Here is a 27,828-nt window from a genome sequence, read left to right on the forward strand (position 1 = left end):
TGTGGAGATAAACTAGCTTAATTTTTGCAAATTGCGTTCGACCAAAACATATATTCCTGAAAGGTCATAGGTGGTCCTGGAAAAACGGACTAACAAGTAGGTTTGATGATGAAGGCAGTGCACAGTGTCTCCTTCTTGGAGAATCCAAATGTACTTTAATGTGGTAAAGTTTGAAATGCCCATTAGACTAGTAAGTGGACACACCAAATAGTCAGTTGGTATATGAGTCTGGATTTCAGTGGCAAGGTTATAGTTGGATGTAAAGATCTGGGAGTTAACACATTTAAAACCCTGGGAGCAGATGAGATTATAAGGAGAGAGTTTAGAAGAAATGGGAGAGTGTGCAAAGTCTGGAGGGAATGTGGCTGTTTTGTGCCCATGAGGGGAGGTCCTGAGAATGGAGCCACAATACAGAACATGGTGTGGGTGAGCCAAATGCCTGAAAGAAACCGGGACACAGTTGGATGTAAGGAAGAAGGAAGAAGTAGGTAAGTAAGTAAGTAAGTAAGCAAGTCAATCTCTTTTTGGTGCTTTTGGCTTTAGGTTGTCCCCCTCTCCCCAGATTCTGCCCATCAGTGATCTTCCTGATGTCTTTAATCTTTATTCTTCTCCCCTTATTCTATGCTCTTCATCTTTCACTCTATTTTCCTCCTCCAAATAAAAAAAGATTCTTGTTTTAAAAAATAATATTTATCATTATTTAAAAAATAATAATTCAAAAAGTACCAAAGATCTTTCAATGAAGACTTCCTGTCTTTTTCCAGAGGCAGTAACTGTGGTCAGCCTCCTGTGCATCTTTCTGGATATAGCCTGTGTTTATGCCTGTATATACATACCCTTCCCCGTTTGTTCGTAAACACAGGTGAGCATATTATGCACACTGTTCAGTCCCTTGCATTTTCCCTTAGCAATGTTTCTTTCATATCAGAACCTATCCGACCCATTCCTTTTGATGACTGTATAGTATTCCACTGGGAGGCCCCCTCCTGATGGACATTTCAATTGTTCCAGGATTTTGTGTATACAGTGGTGCTGCAGTGACCATCATCGTACTCATGTCCTCAAGCAACAGAGCAAGTACATCTATCAGACCCAATGGCAATGGTGCTTCTTTCCAAATAGCTACCATAGCTTTAGTCTTCCTGTTTCCACCAAACTTTCAGGCATAGTTCACTTTGGCTTTACCCTCTTTCTCACACCCCTTAAATACCTATAATCTGGCTTCCACCTTCTGGTACTGCCCTCTCAAAGGCCACCAGTGACCTCATTCCTTAGTTCATCGCCTTTGACCTTTCTATAGAGCTGGACCCCATTGCCCATCCTATGCTGAAATTCCTTGCTTGGTGGTTATGGGGGATTGTCTTTGTCCTCCTCCCACTTCTCTACTCCCGCTATTCCTGAGTGCTTAGCCTGTTTTCTAAAAGGTTGACATTGCACAGGAACTGAAGGAGTAGAACCTGTTGGGCCAGCTCCCCACGGCCCCACTCAGCTAGCCTCATTCATCTACCTCCTTGCTTGGACCCCCAGGGAAATCTGAGTTTTTCACTAATATCCAAGTCCAAACTCCCTTCTCAACTCAAGTCCTGAATTTAAAAATTCATTGTTTTTGATTCCTGCATTTTATTTTGTTGTCACTATTTTAAATTTTATTATGCAATATTTTAAAAATACAAAAATGCAAAAAATACAACAAAAGGACAATACCACAAATACCAACTTACCCACCATTCAGCTTACAAAAGATAATACTACCAAATCAGATGAAACTTTTGGGGTCCTCTGCCCTTACCCAGCGATAACTGCTGTATCGAACTTGGAGTTTGTCATTTCCTTGCATATTAAAAAAAATTGGTAACACATATATAACATGAAATTTTCCATTTTAACCATTTTTTTAGGTATACAATTCAGTGGTGTCAATTACTTTTACAATGTTGTGCTCCCATCATCACCTTCTATTACTGAAGAGTTTTTTTATCACCCCAAACAGAAACTCTATACTCATTAAGGAATAACTCCCCATTCCCCTTCCCTCCAGTCCCTGGCAGCCTCTAATCTTGTTTCTATTTCTATGAATTTCTTTATTCTAGATATTTCATAAGTGGAATCATATGTGTCCTTTTGTGTCTGGTTTATTACACTTGGCATCATGTTCTCAAGGTTCATCCATGTAGATGTGTGGATCAGAACTCAGCTACTTTTATGGCTGAATAGCATTCCATTGAGCCCTGCTTTTCTAGTTGCCTTCTGGACATGTCTACATGGATGTCTCATGTTGTATGTTTAAAAAGCAAACTCAGTTTACATTTATTTAGAAAGGAAAATATACGATATTAGTCCACATGTATAGAGAAAACCTTCCAGAAGGATGTGTAACAGCGGTTGGCAAAACAAAACTCATCATTAGGCCTGTTTCCAACCTCTGTGATAGGCAAAAAGGTTAACTGATTATTTCTGGATGGTAGGACTGTGGATGGTTTATCTGTCTGCTCATCTGTATTTTCTGACTTTTCAACAGTGGCTGTGGATTACCTTAACAACAGCAACAATAATGGTAATTATAATAATGTAATAACCCAAATCTATCTTCCACCCAACCCTCTTGCCAATTCACCTCTTACTCCAGACGCCCCTATTTCCACCAGTGGCACTGCAGTTTTGCTAGGTTTACAACCTGGTTGTCATATTTGATACCCCTTTTCCTGTCTCACATTTTATCTGTTACTACCATACTTCGTGTTTCCTTGAGAGTATTTCTTATTTCCCCTGTTAGATTTTAAATTCTTAAGGGGCGTCACCCTTGCCTTATTTATCTCTCCAGGAACCATCACATAGCATCTCTCAAAAACTCCATAAATGGTTACCAAAGCTTCCGCTCCATGCCCCAGGCTTCCAGGCTTGTCTACATCTTACAACTGTCACCTGGGTGAGAGATTTCTGCTATAAATAAGCAATTTCTGTTTCAAGTATGGTTTGCCCTTGATATTTACATCCTATTTCCTACTCAACCCAGGCCTCAAACACAGAAATTTGTATTAGAGTTGGTATTCAAATTCTTTGCCACAGTGCAAGGAAACAGCCCCCTTGAGAGCCAATTAAGCGTGTTATGAAGTTTGTTTGTTTTTTCCCCCTCGATATTCTATTTGGTGTCACTACATTTGCTAGGGAATTCCTGACGAGAGTTTCCTTATCCTTCCATGCTGTTCCTTTGTTTCTTCTCGTGATCAAGTTCCAGATGGCTCAGCAGTGCTTCCAACATGAATATTTTGACAGTTTGCTTCATACTTGCAAACCGTGTCACCTTCGATGTTCTAATACCCCTCCTCTAACATGTCAGCGTTATTGTAATGCAAGTAAGTAATATTTCTTAAACAATTATTCACGGGTGTGAAGTATTCTTTCTATATTGACTGTTGTATTTATCCAAAGAGTAGACATGATAGAGAAAATGGTGAGATTTTCTGAATCAAACAGAGAAAGGAAAAAAGGGCACTGATTTAAATGCCTACAGGAGCAAAGTAATTATTTAGAACTGAGCTCAATTTTATTCATCAATAGTAGCAACATAGATTTCTATCAACTCTTCTAATTTAGTGTTATTTAGAATGTAAATGTCAATGCTGGTTTCAATAAGAAGGAGTGGACTATTGATACATGTATCAGCATGAGTGAATTTCAGAATAAGTATGTCCAGTAAAAGAAGCTAGGTTAAAAAAAAAAAGAGCACATACTATATGATTTCATATATGTGAAATTCTTGAAAATGCAAGCTAATCTATTGTAAGAGAAAGCAGATCAATGGTGGCTCGGGGTAGAGTTGGGGAGCAAGGACCACGGGAAGGATGGGTGATAAAGGGGCATGAGATCACTTTGGGGAGTGATGGATATGTTCATTGACATATATATACATATGTCAAAACTTATCAAATTGTGCACTTTACATGCAGTTTATTGTATTTCAATTATATCTCAATAAGGTGTTTTTTTAAGTACATAATAAAAGGTTGGTGCTCGTCACTTAGGAGCATTGAATGACAAATAATCAGTAATCAATGTGGATGTTATGTCATCAGTGCATTATCTCTCTGACATTCTTTTAATAAAGGTGTGACCAAGTCAGTGAAGGGAACAAATGCGATTCTCTGGACCTGTTTGGCAGTGGGCTTGATACTTTGTTTGGCATTTTTCGTGTTAATGTTCTTACTAAAGAAGATGAGCTCTGAACAACTAAAGGACAATTTTAAAAACACAGGTTGGTTTCGTGGCGAATCTTTGAAATCTATTTCGAAGAGGTGGCTGTTGCAAGTTTCAGTTCCTTTTCTATTTTTAACATTGAGTATTTCATTCAGTTAGAGCTCTTTAAAATGTGTTAGAGGACGTTGAGGCTAAGTGAACTTCTCAGTAGAAGCCAGCTGTCTTCATTCTGGTGTTGATACCTTCTCTGCAAGTTTCCTACTATGTCAGCCTTTCCCCCAAATTCCTCCCTCGGTAATTACTCTACCAAAGGCTTCTTTTGGAAACATCTGTCTCTTTGGCTAAAGTTAGCTCATTGATTAAATGTCAGACTATCAAAAACTGCTAGCCAGGCCTGATACTGTCAGGAAAAGTATATTTGGCAAGATTCAAGGCTGTGTTTTTAATACAAATGTGTTTGCTTGGGGGAACACATTACTATTGAAAAATGCTAGAAATGAATAACCAGTTGTTCCTGGATTATTTGAGCAACCATCTAGAAAAATATTTTACTTTATTAAGCAGTGGAGAATTAGTCCCAGAGAAGTGAATGTTCAATATGTTCATATTTTTATCTCAAAAATATGAGATAAAAATCTTTTTTTATTTTTATAAAATATAAAGGACTTTTTGAGATAAAAATATTTCTGCAGCACCTTTGCCTGTGAGCTGATTCCCAAACACTTATAGCAATTGCCCTATTTCTTTATGCATTTCTATTCCATGCATAATCTGTAAAGCATGTATCTCATTTGCTTTCCTCTGCAATAAGGAGAGGTAAATGGCTGTTCCACATTTGCCTCATTTATTCATTTTTCTTTTCTTTTCCCAGGTGGGAAGTGACTTTAAGTGTGTGTGTGTTTTTTTTAAAAGATGGAGCTAGACTGTGGAATGTCAGGGAGGGAGTAAAACAGCTTTACAGGTGTATAATGGGGACATAATGGAGACTCCTTCCTTGTGTGATCACAAGAGATTGATTTTTAAAAAATTTAACTTGCTGCAAAATGCTCTGTAAGAGAAGTATCTTTACTTCTGAATTCTAGAGAGCTCCCCACTGGCTAATTTTGGTGGGCTGTAACATGTGGTGATTTCTGTTGTCTTCAAGCACGTAAGATAGGGTCAAAACTTCAAAGGGCCATGTGGGTGACAAATGAGAGCAGTGGACCAAATGGAGGGGTTGGCACCAGGGGCCATGCCTTGGCTGAAAGTGACAGCTGCTCTTGATTCCAACCAATTGTCTCCACCCAGAAAGGCTGTCTCCATGTTGCCACATTTTGTTGTCCTTTTAAAGGAAGAGTCTTGTAATCTAGATTTGTGCACAAAATTTGTTTTTTCAATGTGAGCCAACATAAAACAACAACACACACTCAAAAATGCTGTATGACCCAAACAAAACATGTCTTTTAACTGAATGCGGCAAGTCATCTGTCGGATTGTGACCGTCAGTGTAGGACATACTCATTCTTGTATGAAAAGCTCCATCTCGCATTGCTTGGGAGTCCTGATGTGTACTGCTAAGACTGTTAAGACCATGCCCCTTGGAAGGTTTAGGTTAATGTTTTTGTTTTTGCATCATCAGGATCAGCTCTCCGGGAGGCACATAATGCTGAGCTGGCCAATAGCATGACTGGTGCTGAAGTTATTCTTCCGAGAGGCCTGGGGTACACAGTGGAGGAATGTACCTGTGAAGACTGTGTCAAGAGCAAACCAAAGGCTGATTCTGACCAGGTCTTCCCACTCCCAGCTATGGAGGAAGGTGCCACTCTTCTTGTCACCACCAAAACGAATGACTATTGTAATAGCCTGTCAGCTGCTGCAAGTGTCACAGGGATATAGAAGTCAATTTCTACCAGAGAAGGAACCATTTTGACTGGTGTAGAGCTACGTTGAAAATCGTTTGTCAAAAGGAAATAACAATGCATTATATCTGTATTTATTTGTTGCTGATACAGCTTTTTGTCCCCTCATTCTGGAAACTTTTTATGTTAGATGTATTTCTCTACTTTATTGGTGGGAGGTTAACTTGGTTTCATGGTTAAATTCTTGACTCACTTAAAAAAAGCCACTGCAATGTATAGATCCAGAGTCACACATTTTTATGGCTAGAGCAGTTATTTCCTGAACATGCATATATATATATACACACACACACATACATTTCAGGATGGATTGGATTTTTCTCTTTATTGCTAAAGAAAGCAAAGTTGTCCTATGCACTTGTGTAAATAGAAACCCAGAATCAATCAGCCACACCAGTTCAGTGTACAGTGCATGGTGGTTCCCAACCCTGTGAGCTTCCAGTTTGGTGCAAGCATCAGACATTACTACAGTCATACAAATAAATGTGTAATTACAAACTGTGGTAAGGTACAGTAGATATCATTTTCAGGCTCTAATGTAGGTGTGTAATAATAATCACAGCTAACACTTACATAGCCTTATTAATGAGCCAGGAATTGTTCTAAGTGCTTTACCTATACTAATTCATTTAATGCACACAACAAACTACAAGGTAGGTGTGCCATTATTATTCCCGTTTTATAGATGATGACATATTTGAGGCAGAGCAAGGGAATATAGCCAGAAAGTGGGCAGTGCTGGGATTTAAATTCAGATAGATTAATCTATTTTTTTTTTTCTTTTTGCATCAATTTAATTCCGTTTCTGAGATCCCCATCTCTTTGAGCTACAATCTTAGTCACTATCGGGGGAGGGCTTCCTTTCTTTCTCCTGGGGTCTCATAGAAAGGCAATGCAACAGGGGATACCTCTGGTCACCTGATGATTTTGGTCATTGTTAAGATGTCCCATGGCTCTACAGCATAGAGGGATTGGGACTCTGTGGCTTTTATGCCAAGTTGGAATCTGGGGAAGTTTGATGAGGCTTTTTTTGCCGATTTGGGGCCCATCTTGCCTCCATTTGGGGCTGCAGGAGACAACAGAGTACAGCATTTAAGGGACTGGCTCTTGGAGCCAGGCTGCCTGGGTTTGAATCCTGGCTGTTATTAGGAAGTTACAGACGTTGGGTGACCATGGAAAGTTCCTTAACCATGCCACAGTTTCCCCAACTGTAAAATGGGATAAAAATAGTGTCTACTCATAAGGTAGTTTTAAGGATGAAATGACTTAATTATATAATTATATTATGTATATAATTATATATTATAATTTTGAGGTTTTCTAAGTATCTGGTTCTTATTAAGTACTTTGTGGTAGTTGCTCTTTCTGTTATCAGTCATTGGTCCTTTTGAGGTCTGGTCTCTGAGGGCAGCACACCCACCTTTCCTGTTATGTGGCCTCAGAATATTGGCTTTAGCTTCTCACATGTCCTCTTTCTTCCCCTCCGGCCACTAACCCCTAGTACAATCTCCTCAGTGACTTTAAATTTTTCAAAAAGCCTAGCAGGGTTGCTGACTTCAGACTTTTGATTGTTTTGATTCCAACCCAAATTTTAGCTTCTTCCAGGCTAAAATTCTGGGAAGAAGCAATTACAGTACTTAAAGGAGGTGGCTGATGGTAGAAAATGTAGAGAGGGAAAAAAAAACAAACAAAACAAAGTACTATTTCAATAAATCATCCTGCATCAAGTGGCTATGAAGAAACGGTCTAGGGTACTCTGAGATGGTATCCTGGCAACTCCATGAAAGCAGGTACACCTGTGCCCAGTCAAAGGGTAACAGAGATGGTCAGAGCTAAGCTAGGCTATCTAGGGGGAAGGGTAAGACACACTGACTTTTTAATTGAAATAACAAATTAACAACTGTAAAATATCATTTTGGAAAAAAACAAAAGATAGACCACCCCAATATGGGAATTCTCATTTTTGCATCCTCTTTGTCCTTATCACATGGCTGTATTTGACACAGTTGTAGTCATGGTGTACATCGGGCATTTTTCACTTCATGTATATATCTCTGGCATTTCCCCACATTTGTTAATCTTTATAATTAGCTTTTCAATTACTGCAAGAGATTCCTTGTGTGATGGGCCATGATTCGCTTGGCTACTCTTCTGTAGTTGGGGCTTTAGGTGCTTTCCATTTTTTTGCTATTAAAAATAATGTTGCAGAGCTTCCTTCTCCAAAGAGATTTTTGCTACTGATTTGGTTTCCCTAAAGAGAAACTCTCAAGGATGGAGATTAAGTGTTGAGAGGCAACACAGTTAAGTATGGGGCTGTGGGGTCACACAGAACTGGGCTAGAATTATGGCTCCATATTCTAGTAGGGCTTGGTCTTCAATTCAGTGTTTTCATCTGGATCAAGACCCATGAGTGGATCAATCGAGTATCAGTGAGCATTAAAAAAAAAAAAAAAGACTACAACACATTACACACTGAACTGTTTTTGTTAAAACATCTATTTATGTGTATGCAAGTGTATACTGGGTTATGACAAACTATTTTTTTATTCTGGGTTGCTGGCAAAACAAGTTGGGAAAATACTCCCCAAGTTTCTGAGTTCCTTCTTTCCCATGTGTAAAATGGGGCAATAATCTGGACTTCACAAGGTGGTTGTGCACATATAACGGCAGCGTTTATACTCAATCCCTGCATCTTCTTCATCTCCACTGCCACCACCAGGCACTGTTATCCGTTGCCTGAACAACTGGGACAGCCCCCTAACAAGCTGCTGGTTTTGCACCCTGCCTCATTATAATCCATTCCCAACACCGGAAGAGTGATTGTCTTAAACCCAATTCAGATCTCACTCTTCTGCTTAACGCCTTGCAATGGCTTTCCACTAGAGATCGGTAAGAAAAGTCCAAACTCCCCATCATGGCCTGCAACGCCCTCCGAGTCTGGCCGTCTGCCCGCTTCTTCAACCTCGGCCAGGGCCTTTGCACTTGCTCTTCCTTCTGGAACTCCCTTCCAGTGGATCTTCCTGGGCAGGTTCCCTCAGGTCATCCAGTCTCAGACGAAAAGTCGCCTATTCTCAGAGGACCCTCGGGACTGCCCATCTCCCCCACCCCCAAGCCCTGGCTCGATTCTCTTTTTAACTTTCCCTTCTCACTTTTCTTCCCTCTCTGGAACGACGTTTTCTCAAAATTCGTGACTGTGTTCACCGACAGAGGTGTGAGACCCAGGAGAGTGGGGCGCTCTGGGATCCAGGAAAGGGCGGCGCCTCCTCACCGGGTCCCCACCGGACCCCGAGCCACAGCCGCCACAGCTGCGCGCCACCCCTCCCATCCCGGTCATCCGCGCGCGCCGCCCGTGTTTTCGTTCCGGGTCGGGGGGCGGGACCGTGGAGGCGAGGCTCTACTTCCGGGGCGGGGCTGGACGGGCGCGCTGTCTCCCGGCCTGTCTGCAGCTGGGCGGCGGCGGCGGTGGCAGCAGGACCGCGCAGGCACGGGTTCGGGGAGCGGCACCATGAGCGGTGAGTGGCGGCCTCGCCGCTGTCACCCGTCCCGGTCGCCCCGGCTCCCGCCGCTCCAGCTGCACACTCCGATCTCCGGGGCTCCCCAAGCAGCGCTCTCAGTTTCTGACCCCTGGCCACCGAGACGCCCAGGTCCTGGCCCCTGGTCGCCTCCAGGGCTCTGACTTCTCGGGTCCAGACACTACCGTTCCCCTGACAGTTCAATATCAGCTGCATCCAGCTTCTAGACCATGGGTTCCCCTGTGCCTTCCTGTCATCCAACCCCCTTGCCCAGTCACTAGCTAGCCACCCGGTTCTCAGTCCTCCCTAGTACCTTGAGCCCCTGAGTCCCAGTCCCAGATCCCTGTCTCCCTGTTCCCCAGTCATCCCCAGTCCCCAGGTTCTTTGTCTGCAGTTACTCTAATTTCCACAAAGGGAAAGAGAGTCTCTCGGCATTTTTAGTTTGCCGACCCCTGAACCCCCGTGTTTCAATAGCTTCCAGTCCTCAAAGGACCCCCAGTGCACCAACCCCTTTGTCACACTGTCCCTTTTAGCCCCTTGTACCCTGTCCTCCACAATGCTTTGATGTTCTAAGTCACCATTTGGTTCCCAGTTACTATCTCTGCTTCCCTCTCGGGTCTTTGGTTCTTACAGTTGGGTTATTTCTTCATACCCCAACCCCTTCCATTCCTTTTTTCTAGCTCGTGTAAGGTCTTTCTTGTCCTGTCTTGCAACCCTTTCCTTCTTGCCCAGTGCTGAGCCTATATGGGGACCGCCACTTTGCCCTTCCCAGTCCCTCCCACCCAAGGGAGAGGGGTGGTTCTGGTGGGGAGGCTGGGAGAGGGAGGGAGGTGGGAACCCACAGACGATTTGCCTTCAGTGTTTCTAAAGTTCGGTCCCTTGACTCTGATTCAGCGTTCACGGCCCTTTTGCTCTGAAGAGTCCTATTGGTGTTTGGTGCTAAGTCATGCCTGGGTGGTGTATGTGGAGATGGGAGTGACTCAGGGAAGCATCTCTGTTCGCCCCTGTCTTTCCGGCCACTCTGGGCTCTGGGTTTGCTTAGGAGGACCCGTCTAGCCTGCTATTGCCTGTTTTTCCCACACTGTGGAATCGCTTCTGAAGAATCCCTGCACCCAGCCCCCTCTGCTCTAGCTCTCTACTGAGGCATTTCTAGAGGTTGAGGGGGGCAAGGTGAAGAAAATGCTATTCTCTTCATTTTTAATTTTTATGTTATCTCTGTGGATTTTGTTTTTCAAGGTACATGTCTTTTGCCTTTGCTATTCAAGATCAGGAGGATTCCAAGGAGGGGATTTGGAAGATGGATGGGGGGGTGGGGAGTCCCAGGGAGTTAGTCCATCTTCTGTTGTCAAAGTGCAGGACTTTTGGCCTAAATAAGTTTTCTGATTCTTGAATATTAGTGATAATACAGCAAAAATGTGATGAGTTGGCTTTCCCCCAGGAGAAATATAGCCTTGTAAAAGTGCAAGCCCTGGAGCCGGACAGTCTGGGTTCAAATCCTGGCTCTGTCCCATATAAACTATGTGATTTAGAGCAAGTTAGTGGATCAGTCTGGAAGTCTCAGCAGAATGGGGATATATTGGAGTACCTGCCTTCCAGGCTTCTTGCAATGACAAAGTGACATTACTCAGTAAAGTGATTGATGCTGTCTCCGTGATATGTAGTCCCCGAACTTAGAGCTCTATTGTTTCTTGGCTTAGCTCTGGGAAAAGGGCTGGGGCAAGGCGCTGCCTGAAAATTTGTCCTTTTAAAGTGACCATGTTGTTTCTGCCTCAGCATCACAGTTCTGGGCCACTCTGTCATCTGCCTTCCTCGCAGGAGCAAGTGAAATTGACAAGCCAAGGGACATTGATCAGCTTATATTTAAAGGAGGAAGTTAGTTTTGAAGCTAAGGAAGGTTTTAATTTTATTCTTAATTCATCATTAGGTCCAATGCCAAACAAATTACAAGAGGAAAGCAACAAATGGCTTTTTAGGGAAAAGCATTAAGGATGAAACCTTCTTTTAGAAAGATTGTAGTTGAGGCAGAAAAAGTGGTTGCTGAGGAAGGAAGGGGAAGTCCAAGGTATTTTCAATAGTTTCTTGACAATGCAGTTTAAAACTGGTTTTCCACCTGCAAGAAATGACATTTGTCATATGATAAATTAATGTGGCATGGAAATATTTCCTCTCTTTTCTGCTTTTTTTTAAAAAAATAGAAAATTTCGCAGATCACCAAGGTGGAAAGAATAATATAATGAATCCCCATATACCTGTCATACTGTTTCAATATTTACCAACCCATGACCATTTCGTCTATATCCCGGCCCACTTCCTACCCCTTTCCCCAGGTTATTTTGAAGCAAATCTCTGAGACCATATCATTTTACCTGTAAATATTTCAATTTGTATCTTTAAGACAGAAGGACCCTTTAAAAAAAAAAAACAATTCCACTATCATACCTATAGAGATTAGCAATAATTTTTTAATATCATCAAATATCCAGTGTTCAAATTTCCATGATTGTCTTATAATTTTATTTTATAGTTTATTTTTTAAACTCAGGATCTAAATAAAGTTTGAGCATTACAAGTTGGTTATGTTTTTTTAAGTCTCTCTCCCTCTCTCTCTCTCTTTTTTTTTTTTTTTAACAATTCAGTGGTTTTTAGTGTATTCACAGAGTTGTACAAACATCACCATAATCAATTTTAGAAAATTTTCATCACCCCTGAAAGAAACTCCTGTACTCATTCAACATCACTCTCCATTCCCTCCTTCCCCCAGACCTAAGCAACTGATCTACTTTCTGTCTTTATGGATTTGACTATTCTGGGCATTTTGTATAAATGGAATCATTCAATATGAGACTTTATGTGTCCGGCATTTTTCACAAAGCATAATGTTTTCAAGGTTAATGTTACATGCTGTAGCATGTATCAGTAAGTCATTCCTTTTTATGGCTGAATAATATTCCATTGTTTGGCTACATACTACAATGTATATTGTGTTTATACATTCATCCATTGACGGGCATTTGAGTTGTTTCCACTTTTTGGCTAATGGATAATACTGCTCTGAACATTTGTGTACAACTTTTTGCATAGACATTTATTTTCATTTCTCTTGGATATATACCTACGAGTGGGATTACTGGGTCGTTTGGAACTCTATGTTTAACCAATTAAGGAACTGCTAGACTGCCCCATTTTACCATCCCACAAGCAATGTATGAGGGCTTCAATTTTTGCATGTCTTCACCCACATTTCCTTTTATCTGTCTTTTTGATTATAGCCATCTTAGGGTGTGTGAATTGGTATCTCACTGTGGTTTTGATTTGCATTTCCTTGATGGTTAATGACGTTGAGCATCTTTCATGTGCCTGTTGGCCATTTGTTTATCTTCTTTGAACAAGTATCTCTTCAGGCCCTTTGCCCATTTTTAATTGGATTATTTGACTTTTTATTGTTGAGCTGTAAGAATTCTTTATATATTCTGTATATAAGTCCCTTATCAGATATATGATTTGCAAAAATCTTCTCCCATTCTGTGGCTGGTCCTTTCACTTTCTTAATAATCTTCTCTGAAGCACAAAGTTAAGTGTTTTTTAAACTATAGGTTCCCCTTTCAACTCTCTTTTTTTTCCTCTTGCAATTGTTTTTGTTGAAGGAAACATAATCATATATCTTGTAAGGGCTCCTTGTGGGATTTTGTTGATTGCATCCTTTTGGTATGGCTTAATGTTTCTCTGTCTCTTGTATGTCCTATAAATTGATAATTGGAGTCTCATGGGCTTTTTTTTGAGTTGAGAATGTTTGAGTAGAGTCAGAGGTCAGATGGGTTCAAGGCTGATTACATTATGTGCAAATAACCAGGAAGTGGAATGTCTCTTGGTAATTCATATACAAGATAAATGGGTATCAGGAGGCCAGAAACAACCCAAATACCCATTAATATGAGAGCAGATAAACCTGTGTTATAGTCACATGATGGAAAACTTCAAAGATGTTACAAGGAATAAAATGGATTTCTACCAATCATCATAGTTGTATCTCAACAACATTAATGCTCTGTAAAAAAAGCAAGGGGAAGAATTATAATTACAATATATACTTTGACGCACCACTATTGCTCCATTCCTCATTCTCTCTCCCTTGGACCACGGCAAATCATCTCTTGACTGGTCTCCTAGACTACAGTCTTTCTTTTCCTTTAAATTGACCATCAGTGAAATAGTTCCAACAGGCTATTCTGACCACATGATTCCTTCCCATCTCCTAGGGAAGGAATCATAAGATAAGATAGGAACCCTTTAGGCTGCATGAAAGGACTTCAATGATATGGACCCTTTCTTAGTGACGTGACCTTGGATTCATCCACCTAATAAAGATGTATTGAGCAATCCTTGAGACAGGTGCTGGAAATGGCCCTGAGGCTGTGGCAGTGGAAAGGAAAATATGTGTTGACATCACAGAACTTACTCAGTAGGGGAGACAGCAGATTTAAAAATGCACACAAAATAATTACAGATTGTGAAAAAAATATATACCTTCATGCAAATTACGACATACACACAAAACAGTGTTTATGGATTCAGACATGTAAGTAGAAGTGCACACAGTGTCAGGAAGAAGATTGCCTGCCTAACAAGTGTGGGTGGTTGTCCGAGGGTTGCAGTGCTCACAGGGTGCTCAGCTTTATCAGTAGTGATTTGTTTTCTTTGTTTTAAAGAATCCAGTAGGTAGGAATGCGCACTTGCCAGCCTCTTCAAGCTAAGGAATTCTGATTTCCAGATAATGCATTTGCTTTTACGGGAAAGTAGAATTTGTAAGGCCAGAAAGTCATTATTATTCCTAAGCATTGTCTCTTGTCCGACTTTATATTTGAAGGTTTGTAATGCTCATTTCCATCAGTAATTATTTTGTCAAGAATCATTCTGAAGTTACACAGACACACTGAAATCCCTGTTGCAAGGGTAGGAAAGCCACACCCTGAGAGGTCAAATAATTCAATAATTCCTGCATCTCTAAGGGTCTGATATACCAACTTTTGGTCTTACTGGGTAATTTACTGCTGTTTCTTACCTGGTATTTCTGAACATTTTGGAAGCTTTCTCTTATTTTTCTGGAATGTTGAAGGTCACGGTTTTTTCTTTAGCACTGATGTGGCAGTGGCTTCTACTTGGAATGAAGAATCAGCTGAAATGAGTGAATGGAAAAAGAATATTTGCGGTTTTCATTCAAAGCAGAAAAAGTGATATCGTCAACTTCTTTCTTAATGAAAGCACTAGGTTGATCTGTTATGGCAGAATGTGAAAAGTAAGTGTTCCACTGTCAGTAAACATTTGACTACCTCCTACATTTGCGAGTGGCATTGGTTTAAATCCTGCTGATGTTTGACCTCTTTCGCTTCCTTGTTGCATGACTTTACCTTGGTAACCAATAGGAAGCTGAGTTCTTACTGCTTTTAAAATTTGGAACTAAAATCGAAGATTTTGTGGACTTCCTCAAATTCTGGCCATGTGAACATAATTCCAAATAGAGCCCCTTCCATCCTTCCATCATCTTGTCTATACATAGGCCATGCATTCTCAGTGGGGATGCTGTCACCCGCAAAGCAGGAGGCACTGATTCTCCAGGAGGAGAAAAATATCAGAAAGGTGTATCAGATATGCATATATTACATAAGCAGATGTACAATATATCTGTGGTATTAAAATTTCATTGAAATAGGGAAAACTGGGTGTTCGAGGAAGGGTTATATGGGAACTCTATGTTTCTGCATGAGAGACTTTTCTGTAAATCTACAATTGCTCTAAGAAATAAATTAAAAAATTAAAATGAAATTTCAGGGAGGGTGCAATTAGAAAAAAAAAAGGTATAAAAAGACTCCTTGGGATATTATGAAAAAAAAAAAGATTGAAAAACACTGATACAGGCAGAATTAATTTTATCATGTGCATAAATTTACTTTTGGCCTTTGCCTTTAACATTTCAGGATAAAACTTGACCACAATGCTACATTGTCTTCATATTGATCACTTGTATGAACTGCGTAATCTATCATTATTCTATCATTTTGCACATAGCATCATTTTTTAACTATTGACCCAACTTGTGAAACTAGGTTATCTCCACCCTCCCTCCTTTTTTTTTCTATTGTAAGGGATGATGCATTGAAAATTTTTGTGCAAGGTAGTTTTCCTTCTTTTAGATTATTTCTTTAGGATGATTTCCCAGAAATAGTATTGACATGAAAGTGTTGATGGTCCTTGATTGCTTTTTATAATAGAGTGATTGTACTAGTTTAAAATGCTACAGTGGTAGTGGAGCCTGGCCAGAAATCCAGGATTCAAAATTCATCAAATATTTATCAAATGGCCATTTGGTGCATCCGCTATCACTTAGCAAAGGGCTGTACCATTGGTGTCCATTGAAGTGCATTGAATAATCAAACCAAAAACTGCTTCATTGGAGTGATGGGTTTTTTAGCCAAGACTCTTCAATTGCATGTGGCAGAAGCTGATCAAACTGATTTCAGCGAAAAGGGAACTTATGGCGTCTTGTGATGGAGAAGTCCAGGAATTTGTCTGGTTTCAGGCTCAGCTGGATTCAGGTGCTTAGAGAGTCATCAAGGATATTTCTGTCTAGTTGTCAACTCTGCTTTCCCCTCTGTTAGCTTCATCCTCAGGCAACCTCCCCTCCAAGGAGGCAAGATGGCCAACAGAAGCTTTGGGTCACATCCTACAATGTAGCAACACCTGAGCAAAGAGTGGGCCTCTTTCCCAGGAGCTCCAGCAAATGTCCTGGGGCTGACTTGTTGGGGTCTGGCTGGCTACGTGTCATCCTTGAGCTCACCACACTCTAGTCCTGTGCCCTGTGGAGAGCCCGAGGTTAGAGTCTGCCCTACTTACTTGTCTGGATTGAGGATGAACTAAAGAAGAGAGGGCTGTTGTAATTTTTAATGGGTGGTCAGGGAAGGCCTCAGCAGGAGGGTGAGATCCGAGCAGAGGCCTGAGTGAGGGGAGAAGGATGTCTGCTGATTGTTGCTCCTTAGCAGCTGGAAGGGGTGGGAAGGGCTGTGGGAGGAGCAGGGTGGGTGGTGGTGGTGGTGGTGGTGGTGGTAGAGCAGTTTGGGTCCTTCCCGTCTCTGACATTTGCTTGGTGGGCTTCAGAAGCCTGATGGAAGTGTGTCCTCCCTTTCCTCGGCAGCACCGTGCCAGTGTGAGCTCGCTGGCTTCCTTCAAGAGAAACCTCGACCACTTGCATCACACTCGTCCTTGCTGGTGTTTGCCTATCTCAGAATCTGCTTTTTCCTCCCCTATCTTAAAAAAAGAACAAAGAAAAACAAAGCTGAAAACCAAAATGACAGTAAAGACTATAGTGAAAAACAGAATATAGCTGTGATGTGCACCCTTGTAGCACATTAAATATTTAGATTTTTAGGTATTCCATTCTTTCTTTGTTCAAAGCTTATGTGTTTTATATAATTGCATTGAGTCTACATATGTATTAGTGTTTTCACTTATATTACAGTACATATCCATGTTCCTTCTCTTCACAGTTATGAAAAATGGCTGCATAATATTCTATTGCATTGGTGTTCTTATTTAACCTCTCATTGTAGGAAAAGAAAGTAAATTTCATTAGTGATGTTCTAGGATGGGATTGGTGGACTTCTTTTGTAAAGGGCCAGATAGTAAACATTTTTGACTTCATGGACCATGTGGTCTCTGCCCCAGTTGCTCAACTCTGCTGCTGTAGTATGAAAGCAGCTGCAGATGGTATGTAAATGAAGGGCAATGGCTGTGTCCAGAAAAACTTTATTCACAAAAACAGGCAGCGGCTGAATTTGGCTTATAAACTATAGTTTGCTGACCCTTGTTCTAGAGCACTACAGTAAAAATCTTTGTGCCCATGACTTTATCTTCAGGCAGTCACTGGGTTGTAATGGAAGAAGCTTTGGATTCAGACAATCATGGATTTAACTTCCTTGGGTAGATTATTGGACTTCTGTGACTCTTAATTCCCTCATCAGAAAATGGAAATTAAAGCAAGTAATGAATGTATAATGCCTTACTCAGTACTTGGAAAATAGAGGAATGATGAAATAGCTATTTGCTCCTTTCTTATTTCCCTCGTTTCCCCTTACCTTAACTTCCAAGGTATCAAAAAGGTATTTTGATATTTTTGTAGCTTTTGGTATGTACTGCCATATGGCTTTTCAGAATGTATGGCACCAATATATTGTTACCAATGGTATGTACCTGTTTCACTGTAGCTTTATTAGATTTGGGAGATTTTCTTTTAAATATTTTTTGGTTAATTTAATAGTTCTATAATGGTGTCATGTCATGTTTAATTTGGTAAGTATGTAATTTGCATTTCTCCAGCCACAAGGGAAGATACACTTCCCTTTGAAAGTGTTCGTACAATTCCATTTTAGTGTTTTTTTCTAGAGCAGCAGTGGGCAGACAAAGTCCTCTGGCCTGGCTGCCTTTTTTGTAAATGAAGTTTTATTGGAACACAGCCATGCTCTTTCATTTATGTATTGTCTATGGCTGATATCGCAGCCATGACAGCAAAAGTGAGTATTTACAACAGAGATCTTGTGGTCCGCAGAACCTCAAATTCTTACTCTCTGGCCCTTTCCTGAAAGAATTTTACTACCCATGTTCTAGAATAAATGATGGTCCTCATTCTTTGCCCTTTTATGAATCAGCTTTTGACTCAGTTTGATCTTAGACTTTGCAAGCCCACTTGGATGGCCTGAGCCCATTGTGTGGTGGCTGACAGTCTGTCCTTTTGTCCTGGCTCAGCTGTGCCACTTTACTCCATGATACTGGGAACCAGTGCCCTGACTTTGGGGAAGAATGATTGTCCATTTTAGGTCTTTGTTTGCCAGTGCACGAGCAGACAAAGCCACTGCATCAGGCTGCTTGTTACACGCGTGCGGCTGCTGCTGGGTCCTTGCCTGCTCCGGTCCTCTTCAATTTAAAAATAACCATTTATTTATTTTTATTCTGGTAACATAAATATAGCATAAAATTTGCCATTTTAACCATTTTTAAGTATACAATTTGGTGACATTAATTACATTTACAATATTGTGTTACCATCACCACCATCCATTTCCAAAACTTGTTCAATACACCAAACGGAAACTTTAGCAATTAAGCAGTAACTCCTCATTCCCTCCCCGACCCTTTTCCCTGGTACCCTGTAATCTTTTTTCTGTCTCTATGAATTTATCTGTTCTAGATATTTCATAGAAATGGAATCATACAATATTTGTCCTTTTGTTTCTGCCTTACTTCACTTAGTATAATGTTTCTGAGGTTCATCCACATTGTAGCATGTGTCAGATCTTTATTTCTTTTTATGGCCTAATAGTATTTTCATTGTATGGATATATCACCTTACATTTATCCATTCATCTGTTGATGGACACTTTTGGCAATTGTGAATAATGCTGCTGTGAACATTGGCAAACAAGTATCTGTTTGGGGCCCTGCTTTTAATTCTTTTGGATATACATCTAGCAGTGGGGTTGCCGAGTCATATGGTAATTTTATGTTTAACGTTTTGTGGTCTTCTCCATTTAAAGCAGCCACTTGGGGAACTGTGGAGTTGAACCCCATTGGAGTCTTGATTCAACAATCATTTAACTCCTTCTGCAGCTGGAGCTCAGGAAGGCTCACTCCCTTCCCTGAGAGGGCTCACCACCCGGGGTATGGGCTGGAGTGGGTTATGATTTCCCATCATCCTTTCTGTGATAGGGACTATACCAGGGGAGTGACATGGCTGGAGGGAGCATGTTTAGGGAGCAGTCTGTTGTGCTCATGGAGGACTTTCGACAGAAAGGTTTTCCAGAGACGGTAACCTTTTTTTTTAAATTCAATTTTATTGAGATATATTCTCATACCATCCACAGTGTTCACAGTGGTTGCACAGTACCATTATATAGTTGTGCATTCATCACCACAATCAAGTTTTGAACTCATTTTCATTACCACACATGAAAAGAATAAAAGTTAAAGTAAAAAAAGAGCACCCAAAACATCTCATACTCCCCATCCCTCGCTATTATTCATTTACTTTTTGTCCTCATTTTGCTATTCATCGGTCCATACACTGAATAAAGGGAGTGGAAGCCACAGAGTTTTCACAATCACACGGACACACAGTGTAAACTATATAGTTATACAGTCTTAAGAATAAAGGCTATTGGGTTGCAGTTCAACACTTTCAGGTATTTCCTTCTAGCTATTCCAATACATTAAAAACTAAAAAGGGATTTCTATATAATGCATAAGAATAACCTCCAGAATGACCTCTCGGCTCTATTCGAGATCAAGAGACGGTTGGTTTTCCTTTGGTGGCACCTTGAAGAGGGAGCCCCTTTCCTGTGCTGAAGTTGAGCCACACAAAGAGATAGCCTGCCCTTGTGGAGGTTGTAAGGCATGAGCTAAAATGTCTGTCGCTGAGCCATTCTTTGGGCAAGTGACTCAGTGTCTCCAAGTTCCAGTCCTTCTGATACATTGGGGCTGCCAGCAACCACCTCATGGTGTAGGTGTGAAGGTTAAATGTGTAAGAATGGCAAGTTGGTGATAGATCTGGCCTCCAAGCATGTTATGTTTGTCTCATGCAGACTTGGCTGGAAAAAAAGCATGCTAAAAAGAGTGTAAGTAGATGTTTTTTTTTTTTGGTTTGCTGAAGCTGCTGGATTGCAATATACCAGAAATGGCTTGGCTTTTTCAATTGGGATGTATTAGTTTACAAATTTACAGTTCTAAGGCCATGAAAATGTCCAAATTAAGGCATCAAGAGGAAGAGACCTTCTGTGAGGAAAGGCTGCTGGCATCTGGGGTTCCTTTGTCACATGGGAAGGCACATGGCAATGTCTGTTGGTCCTTCTCTCCTGGGTTCTGGTTTCAATTGCTGTCTCTCAAAATGTCTCCGGGCTTTTCTCTCTCTGTGCTCTCATAAAGGGCTCCAGTACAGGATTAAGATCACCTTGAGTGGGCTGGGTCACATCTCAATTGAACCAAAAGGTCCCACCCACAATAGGTCTGCCCCCACAGGGATGGAATAAAAGAACATGGCCTTTTCTAGGGTACATAACAGTTCCAAACCAGCACAGATGCCAACTAATTGACATGAAAATCTGGATTTCCAGCCTCTCTTGAAAAACCAGGAGATTGGGCAATACTGGCCTTGCAGTGCTGTGGGATAATTACCAGGTGGAGCTGAGTAGCAGCTGCCATCTCTGGAGGGGCATCTGCTTTACAGTCTCTCTCTTGCCCCTTTTCCTGCCTTCATCTCTCCTTGCTTGTTTCCATTCTCTGCCTGAACTTGTAGGCGTTGGAAGGATCCGATCCTGGCATATATTGGGCAATCCTTTCTGCTTTCCCCTCACCCCAACTTCCTTCCTTCTCTTCTGCTTTCTTTCTACTACTTTATTGGGAATGGTAGTGAATTTTGTTGTTGGAGTGGGAAGTAAAACACACACACACACACACATAATAGGAACAACAGTAAACTCATCACGTCAATAACGCCAGCCATTCAGATGCCTGCTAGTGTGATGGAGAGGTTTTATTGGTGCCAGCATTTCTTTCAATTTGACACGAGAAGGTGATGTACCTGTCTCCTGCAAGGCCCTGTGTGGAGTCTTGGTTAGGGGTCGGAGGAATGTGAAGTGGAGCTGGTCTCCAGCCTGCTGGGAAAACCTAACCTGTAACTGCCTAACTGCAGGTCGCCATAATATTTGGAAACATAGACACTATTAATTTAACAGATAACCACCCCTTCTTGATTATTTCTAGTAGGACAGTTCTTGGCAAACTATGGCCTGAGGTGGTTTATCAACCATCTGTGTTTTTTTTTGTTCGCATCCCCCTACTTCCTCCAGTTTTTCCTATTAGTCATACTTTGCATTAGTGTGGTATCTTTGTTACAATTGATGAAACAATATTATTATAATCATACTTATTAACTATAGACCGTAGTTTACATTAGAGTGTATTGTTTGAGTTGTACATTCCTATGTTTTTTTTGTAAATTTTTATTCTACTAAGGTATATACAACCTAAATTTTCTCCTTTTAACCATATTTAAATATGTAACTCATTGGCGTTAATTACATTCACAATGTTATGCTACCATCACCACCATCCTTTACCAAAACGTTTCCATCACCCCAAACAGAGACACTGTACCAATTAAGCATTAACTCCCCATTCTCTTCCCCCTTCCTGGCCCCTGGAAACCTGTACTGCATTTTCTGACTCTGTGAATTTGCTTATTCTAATTATTTCGTATCGGTGAGATCATATAATATTTGTCCTTTTGTGCCTGCCTTATTTCACTCACCATGATGTCCTCAAGAATGATTCATATTGTCACATGTATCAACTTCATTCCTTGTATGGCTGAGTAATATTTCCTTGTGTGCTTATACCACATTTTGTTTACCCATTCATCTGTTGGTGGACACTAGGGTTGCTTCCACCTTTTGGCAATTGTAAAAAATGCCTCAGTGAACACTGATGTGCAAATATCTGTCTAAGTCCTTGCTTTCAATTCTTTTGGGTACATACTGAGTAGTGGGATTTCCGGGTCATGTGGTAGTTCTATATTTAGCTTGCTGAAGAACTGCCAACTGTCTTCCACAGTGGCTGCACCATTTTACATTCCCACCAACAGTGAATGAGTGTTCCTGTTTCTCCACCTCTTCTCCAAGACTTGTTTTTGTTTTTTTTTAATAGTAACCATTCTAGTGTGTATGAAATGGTATCTCACTGTGGGTTTCATAATGCATTTCCCTAATGGCTAATGATATGAGCATCTTTTCATGTGCTTTTAGCCATTTGTGTATCTTCTTTTGAGAAATGCCCATACAAATCTTTTGCTCATTTTTAAATTAGGTTGTCTTTTTTGTTGTTAAGTTGAAAGAGTTCTTTATATATTCTGGATATTAAACCCTTATTGTAGAAGTGGTTTCCAAATATTTTCTCCTATCCTGTAGGTTGTCATTTAAGCTTCACATTGAAGTCCTTTGATGTGCAAAAGTTTTTACTTTTGACAAAGTTCCATTTATCTATTTTTTTCTTTTGTTGCTCATGCTTCCGGTGTAAAGTCTAAGAGACTGTTGCTTAACACAAGGTCCTTAAGATATTTCCCTCTGTTTTCTTCTAGGAGTTTTATATTTTAGATTCTTATATTTAGATCTTTGATCCATTTTGAGTTAAGTTTTGCATAAGGTGTCAGGTAGGGGTCCTCTTTCACTCTTTTGCAGATAGAGATCCAGTTTTCTCAATATCATTTGTTGACGAGACTGTTCTTTTACTGTTGAGACGACTTGGCATCCTCGTCAAAAATTACTTGGCTGTAGATGTGAAGGTTTATTTCTGAACTCTCAGTTTGATTCCATTAGTCTATACGTCTGTCTTTGTGCCGGTACCATGCTGTTTTGATTACTGTAAACTTTTGTAATAAGTTTTAACATTGGGAAGTGTGAGTCCTACAAATTCATTCTTCTTTTTCCAGATGTCTTTGGCTTTTCAGGACCACTTATCCTTCCATATAAATTTGTTCATTGGTTTTTCCATTTCTGCAAAGAAGGCTGTTGGAATTTTGATTGGGATTACATTGAATCTATAAACCACCTTGGGTAGAACTGTCAGCTTAACAACATTTAATCTTCCAATCCTAAATAAATTCATCTATTACTTGTTACTGGTCTGTCGAGATCTTAATTTCTTCTTGAGGCAATGTATGTAGTTTGTGTGTTTCTAGGAATTTGTCCATTTCATCTATGTTATCAGTGTGTTGAATACAGAATGTCCTTCTGCTTATTTAGGTCTTCTTTGATTTCTTTTCACAATGTTTTGTAGTTTTCTGTGTACAGATCCTTTACATCCTTAGTTATATTTATTTCTAGATATTTGATTCTTTTATTTACTGTTGTAAATGGGATTTTTTTCTGGATTTCCTCTGTAGAGTGTTCATTAATGGTGTATAGAAACACTAACTGATTTTTGCATGTTGATCTTGTACCCTGTCACATTGCTGAATCCATTTATTAACTCTATTAGCTTTGTTGTGGATTTTTTAGAATTTTCTTTATTTAGGATCACGTCATCTGCAAATAGGAAAACTTATAGTTCTTCCTCTCCAATTTGGATAAGTTTTATTTCTTTTTCTTGCCTAATTGCTCTGTATAGAACTTCTAGTACAATATTGAATAACAGTGGAGACAGTGGGCATCCTTGTGTTGTTCCTGATCTTAGAGGGAAAGCTTTCAGTCATCATTGAGTATGATGTTATCTGTGTGTTTTTTATATTTATCCTTTATCATGTTGAAGAAGTTTCCTTCTATTTCTAGTTCTGTAAGTGTTTTTATCAAGAAGAGGTGCTGAATTTTGTCAAGTGTCTTTTTTGTGTCAGTAGAGACAATCGTGTTTTTTACCCTTTGTTCTATTTGTGTGGGGTATTGCATTAATTGATTTTCTTATGTTGAACCCCTTTTGCTTACATGGGATAAATCCCACTTGATTATGGTGTATAATTCTTTTACTGTGCTGTTGGGTTCAGTTTGCTCATATTTTGTTGAGGCTTTTTGCATCTATTTCATAAGGGATGTTGGTCTGTAATTTTCTTTTCTTGTAGTATCTTTATTTGGCTTTGATATGAAGGTAATGTTGGCCACATAGAATGAATGAGGGAGTGTTCCCTCCTGTTCAGAGTTTTGAAAGAGTTTAGGCAGGATTGGTGTTAATTCTTCTCATAATGGTTGGTCAGATTTCCTTGTGAAGCCCTCTGGTCCTCGTTTTTTCTTTGTTGGGAGGTTTTTGATTACTGATTCATCTATTTACTTGTTACTGGTTTGTCAAGATCTTAATTTCTTCTTGAGGCACTGTATGTAGTTTGTGTTTCTAGGAATTTGTCCATTTCATCTGTGTTATCTAGTGTGTTGACATACAGTTGTTCATAGTATCCTCTTATAATCCTTTTATTTTGGGGTTGGTAGTAATGTTCCTTCTTCCATTTCTCATTTTAATTCTTTATATCTTCTCTTTGTCAGTCTAGCTAAAAGTTTGTCAATCTTACGGATATTTACAAAGAACCAACTTGAACCAACTTTTGCTTTTGTTGATTCTATTTTTTTTAAATTCTTGGTTTCATTCATCTCTGCTATAATCTTTGTTATTTCCTTCCTTCTGTTTGCTTTGGGTTTAGTTTGGTATTCTTTTTCTTTTCTACTTCCTCCAATAGTGAGGTCTGATTTGAGTTTTCTTCTTTTTTAACGTAAGAATATAAAAGTATACATTTCCATCACTGCCTTTGCTGGTATGCTGTGTTTTCATTTTCATTCACTTCAAGATAGTTCCTGTTTTCCCTTGGGATGTCCTCTTTTTGACCCATTGATTATTTGAGTGCATTGTCAAATGTGCACATATTTGTGAATTTTCCAGTTCTCCGTCTGTGATTGATTTCTAGCTTCATTCCATTGTTATTGGAGAAGTTACATTGTTTGATTTTAATAGTGTTGTATTTATTGAGACTTGTTTTATTACCTAACGTATGATCTACTCTGGAGAATGATCCATTTGCAATATAAAGAATGTGTATTCTGCTTCTGTTGGGCAATATGTCTGTCAGAAGAGTTGAACAATACTCTAAACCAACTTGACCTATTTCCTTATTGATCTCCTGTTTAGATGTTCTGTCCATTATTGAAAGTGATATATTGAAAGTCTCTACTGTTAACATAGAACTGTCTGTTTCTCCCTTCAAATCTGTCAATATTTGCTTCATATATGTTGTGACTCTGCTGTTAGGGGTATACATATTTATAATTGTTATCTCTTCTTGTAATTTGATCCTTTTGTCAGTATGTAGTGACCTTTTTTGTCCCTCATAACAGTTTTTGACTTACAGTCTATTTTATCTGATATTAGTTCCCCATCTCTCTTGGTCAGACCACTTATTTTTGTAGACAACCATACTCATTCATTTATACATTACCTGTGGTGCTTCTGCATGACAGTGACAAGTGCCTTGGTGAGTAATTGCAGCAGAGACCAAACGGCCTGAAAAGCGTCAAATATTTATTGTCTGGCCCTTTACCGAAAGAGTTTGCTGACCCCAGCTTTAGGGTATGCTGAAGGGGCAGGTTTATTTGGGGAAAATCAGAACCATGAATCAACTGAGGCCAGGTACATGTGCAGGGCATAATAGGAACACTGTGTAATTGCAGTTTTGCAGGGCTCGTTGGACCTATCTCATAGTGTCATTGAGTATCTCTCATGTTGTCATAGAATATCAGTAAGTTATTCATTATGTATTCACTTGTGCTTCCAGGTGTTAGGTGAAGGAGATCATGGCACAGAGATCAGAGGTAGGAACAGCAGCGTGGCAGGGGTGTCCATCTGGCAGGCATGGCAACTTGTGTAAAGGACGCGCCACGCTGGACAGGGGAGCAGGGGAATGACGTCACAGCGGAGGGGCATGTGGAGCAGGGAGGACTTTTACTAAATCTGGGGTGTCCGACATACTCATATGTATGAGAGGGAAAAGTTGATGATGTGGGAAAAAGAGGGACAGTTGTTGGAGCACGTCTTTGAGCAGGTGAACAGAGATGGGGTTCAGAGCACAAGTGGAGCTTTAAGTTACTTAGCTTCTCAGAGCCTCTGTTTTTTTTTTTTTTTTTTAATTCAGTTTTATTGAAATATATTCACAAACCATACAGTCATCCATGGTATACAATCAACTGTTCACAGTATGATCATATAGTTATGCGTTCATCACCACAATCTATTTCTGAACATTTTCCTTACATCAGAAAGAATCAGAATAAGAATAAAAAATAAAAGTGAAAAAAGAATACCCAAACCATCCCCCCATCCCACCCTATTTGTCATTTAGTTTTTACTCCCATTTTTCTACTGATTTTTTTTCAATTTTTTAACTTTGTTTATCAAAAAATTAAAAACAAACAGGCAAACAACAACCAAAAAAACCCCACAACATTTCAAACAAAGCAATGGATTAAGGAAAACAAATAACCTAAAATAACTACTTTGCTTCCAATATGTTCCTACCATACCCCAAGAAAATTAATAAACCATGTCCAAACAGAGGAGTAAGAAAAACAAATAATCTAAAATAACTACATTGCTTCCAACATGTTCCTTCCATACCCCAAGAAAATTAACAACCCCTAAGAAAACAAAGGAATAAGAGAAAAAAAAAACCTAAAATAACTCTATTGCTTCCAACTTGATCTTACTATATCCAAGAAAGTTTACAAACCATAATCATTCCTGAGCATTCCCATAACATTGAGATTACCCTCCATAGTTTATCTGTTCTTATTAGATTATCATTCCCCCTCCACTAATTGGTATCTCTAGGTCCCCTACATTCTACAGTATAAAACATTGTACATTTTTCACAGAATTCACATTAGTGGTAACATACAATATCTCTCTTTTGTGCCTGGCTTATTTTGCTCAGCATTATTTCTTTTTTTTTTTTTTTTTTTTTTTTTTAAATCTTCATTTTATTGAGATATATTCGTATACCACGCAGTCATACAAATCGTACTTTCGATTGTTCACAGTACCATTACATAGTTGTACATTCATCACCCAAATCAATCCCTGACACCTTCATTAGCACACACACAAGAATAACAAGAATAATAATTAGAGTGAAAAAGAGCAATTGAAGTAAAAAAGAACACTGGGTACCTTTGTCTGTTTGTTTCCTTCCCCTATTTTTCTACTCATCCATCCATAAACTAGACAAAGTGGAGTGTGGTCCTTATGGCTTTCCCAATCCCATTGTCACCCCTCATAAGCTACATTTATATACAACTGTCTTCGAGATTCATGGGTTCTGGGTTGTAGTTTGATAGTTTCAGGTATCCACCACCAGCTACCCCAATTCTTTAGAACCTAAAAAGGGTTGTCTAAAGTGTGCGTAAGAGTGCCCACCAGAGTGACCTCTCGGCTCCTTTTGGAATCTCTCTGCCACTGAAGCTTATTTCATTTCCTTTCACATCCCCCTTTTGGTCAAGAAGATGTTCTCCGTCCCACGATGCCGGGTCTACATTCCTCCCCGGGAGTCATATTCCACGTTGCCAGGGAGATTCACTCCCCTGGGTGTCAGAGCCTCTGTTTTATCATTTGTGAAATGGGTGTGCACCACAGCATTATCGATATTTTGGGATGGATAATTC

At 39.9% G+C, this 27,828-nt stretch overlaps 2 protein-coding genes across 4 annotated transcripts in view; both read left to right on the top strand.

Moving 5' to 3' along the window:
• The first annotated feature begins 2,096 nt into the window (after positions 1–2,096).
• On the top strand, positions 2,097–7,762 carry TNFRSF17 (TNF receptor superfamily member 17). The gene is made up of 5 exons (XM_037815479.1): positions 2,097–2,554; positions 2,822–2,926; positions 3,230–3,353; positions 4,106–4,252; positions 5,813–7,762. Exons 1-5 carry the CDS (start codon positions 2,459–2,461, stop codon positions 6,067–6,069), a joined length of 729 nt encoding a protein of 242 aa, XP_037671407.1. The 5' UTR covers positions 2,097–2,458; the 3' UTR covers positions 6,070–7,762.
• A 1,742-nt stretch (positions 7,763–9,504) lies between these two features.
• SNX29 (sorting nexin 29) overlaps positions 9,505–27,828 on the top strand; it is a 582,670-nt gene continuing 564,346 nt past the window's right edge. For 2 of the 3 annotated variants that reach the window (XM_037814025.1, XM_037814026.1), the window contains exon 1: positions 9,507–9,604. In XM_037814025.1, the coding sequence (XP_037669953.1) occupies positions 9,598–9,604 (7 nt within the window). In that variant the 5' untranslated portion in view covers positions 9,507–9,597. Of the gene's footprint in view, positions 9,605–27,828 lie in introns of all 3 variants that reach the window. The other variant, XR_005213521.1, reaches the window with a different exon arrangement.

The sequence above is a fragment of the Choloepus didactylus genome, chromosome 21 (assembly GCF_015220235.1).
Source record: "Choloepus didactylus isolate mChoDid1 chromosome 21, mChoDid1.pri, whole genome shotgun sequence".
Lineage (NCBI taxonomy): Eukaryota > Metazoa > Chordata > Mammalia > Pilosa > Megalonychidae > Choloepus > Choloepus didactylus.

Excerpts from the sequence above, each read along its gene's own strand:
- TNFRSF17 (XM_037815479.1), top strand. The coding sequence starts at position 2,459 with ATGGTAGGACTGTGGATGGTTTATCTGTCTGCTCATCTGTATTTTCTG. Across the intron at positions 2,555-2,821 it reads TAACAACAGCAACAATAATG|GAACCATCACATAGCATCTC; the intron begins GTAATTATAATA and ends TTATCTCTCCAG. Across the intron at positions 2,927-3,229 it reads ATCTTACAACTGTCACCTGG|TTCCAGATGGCTCAGCAGTG; the intron begins GTGAGAGATTTC and ends CTCGTGATCAAG.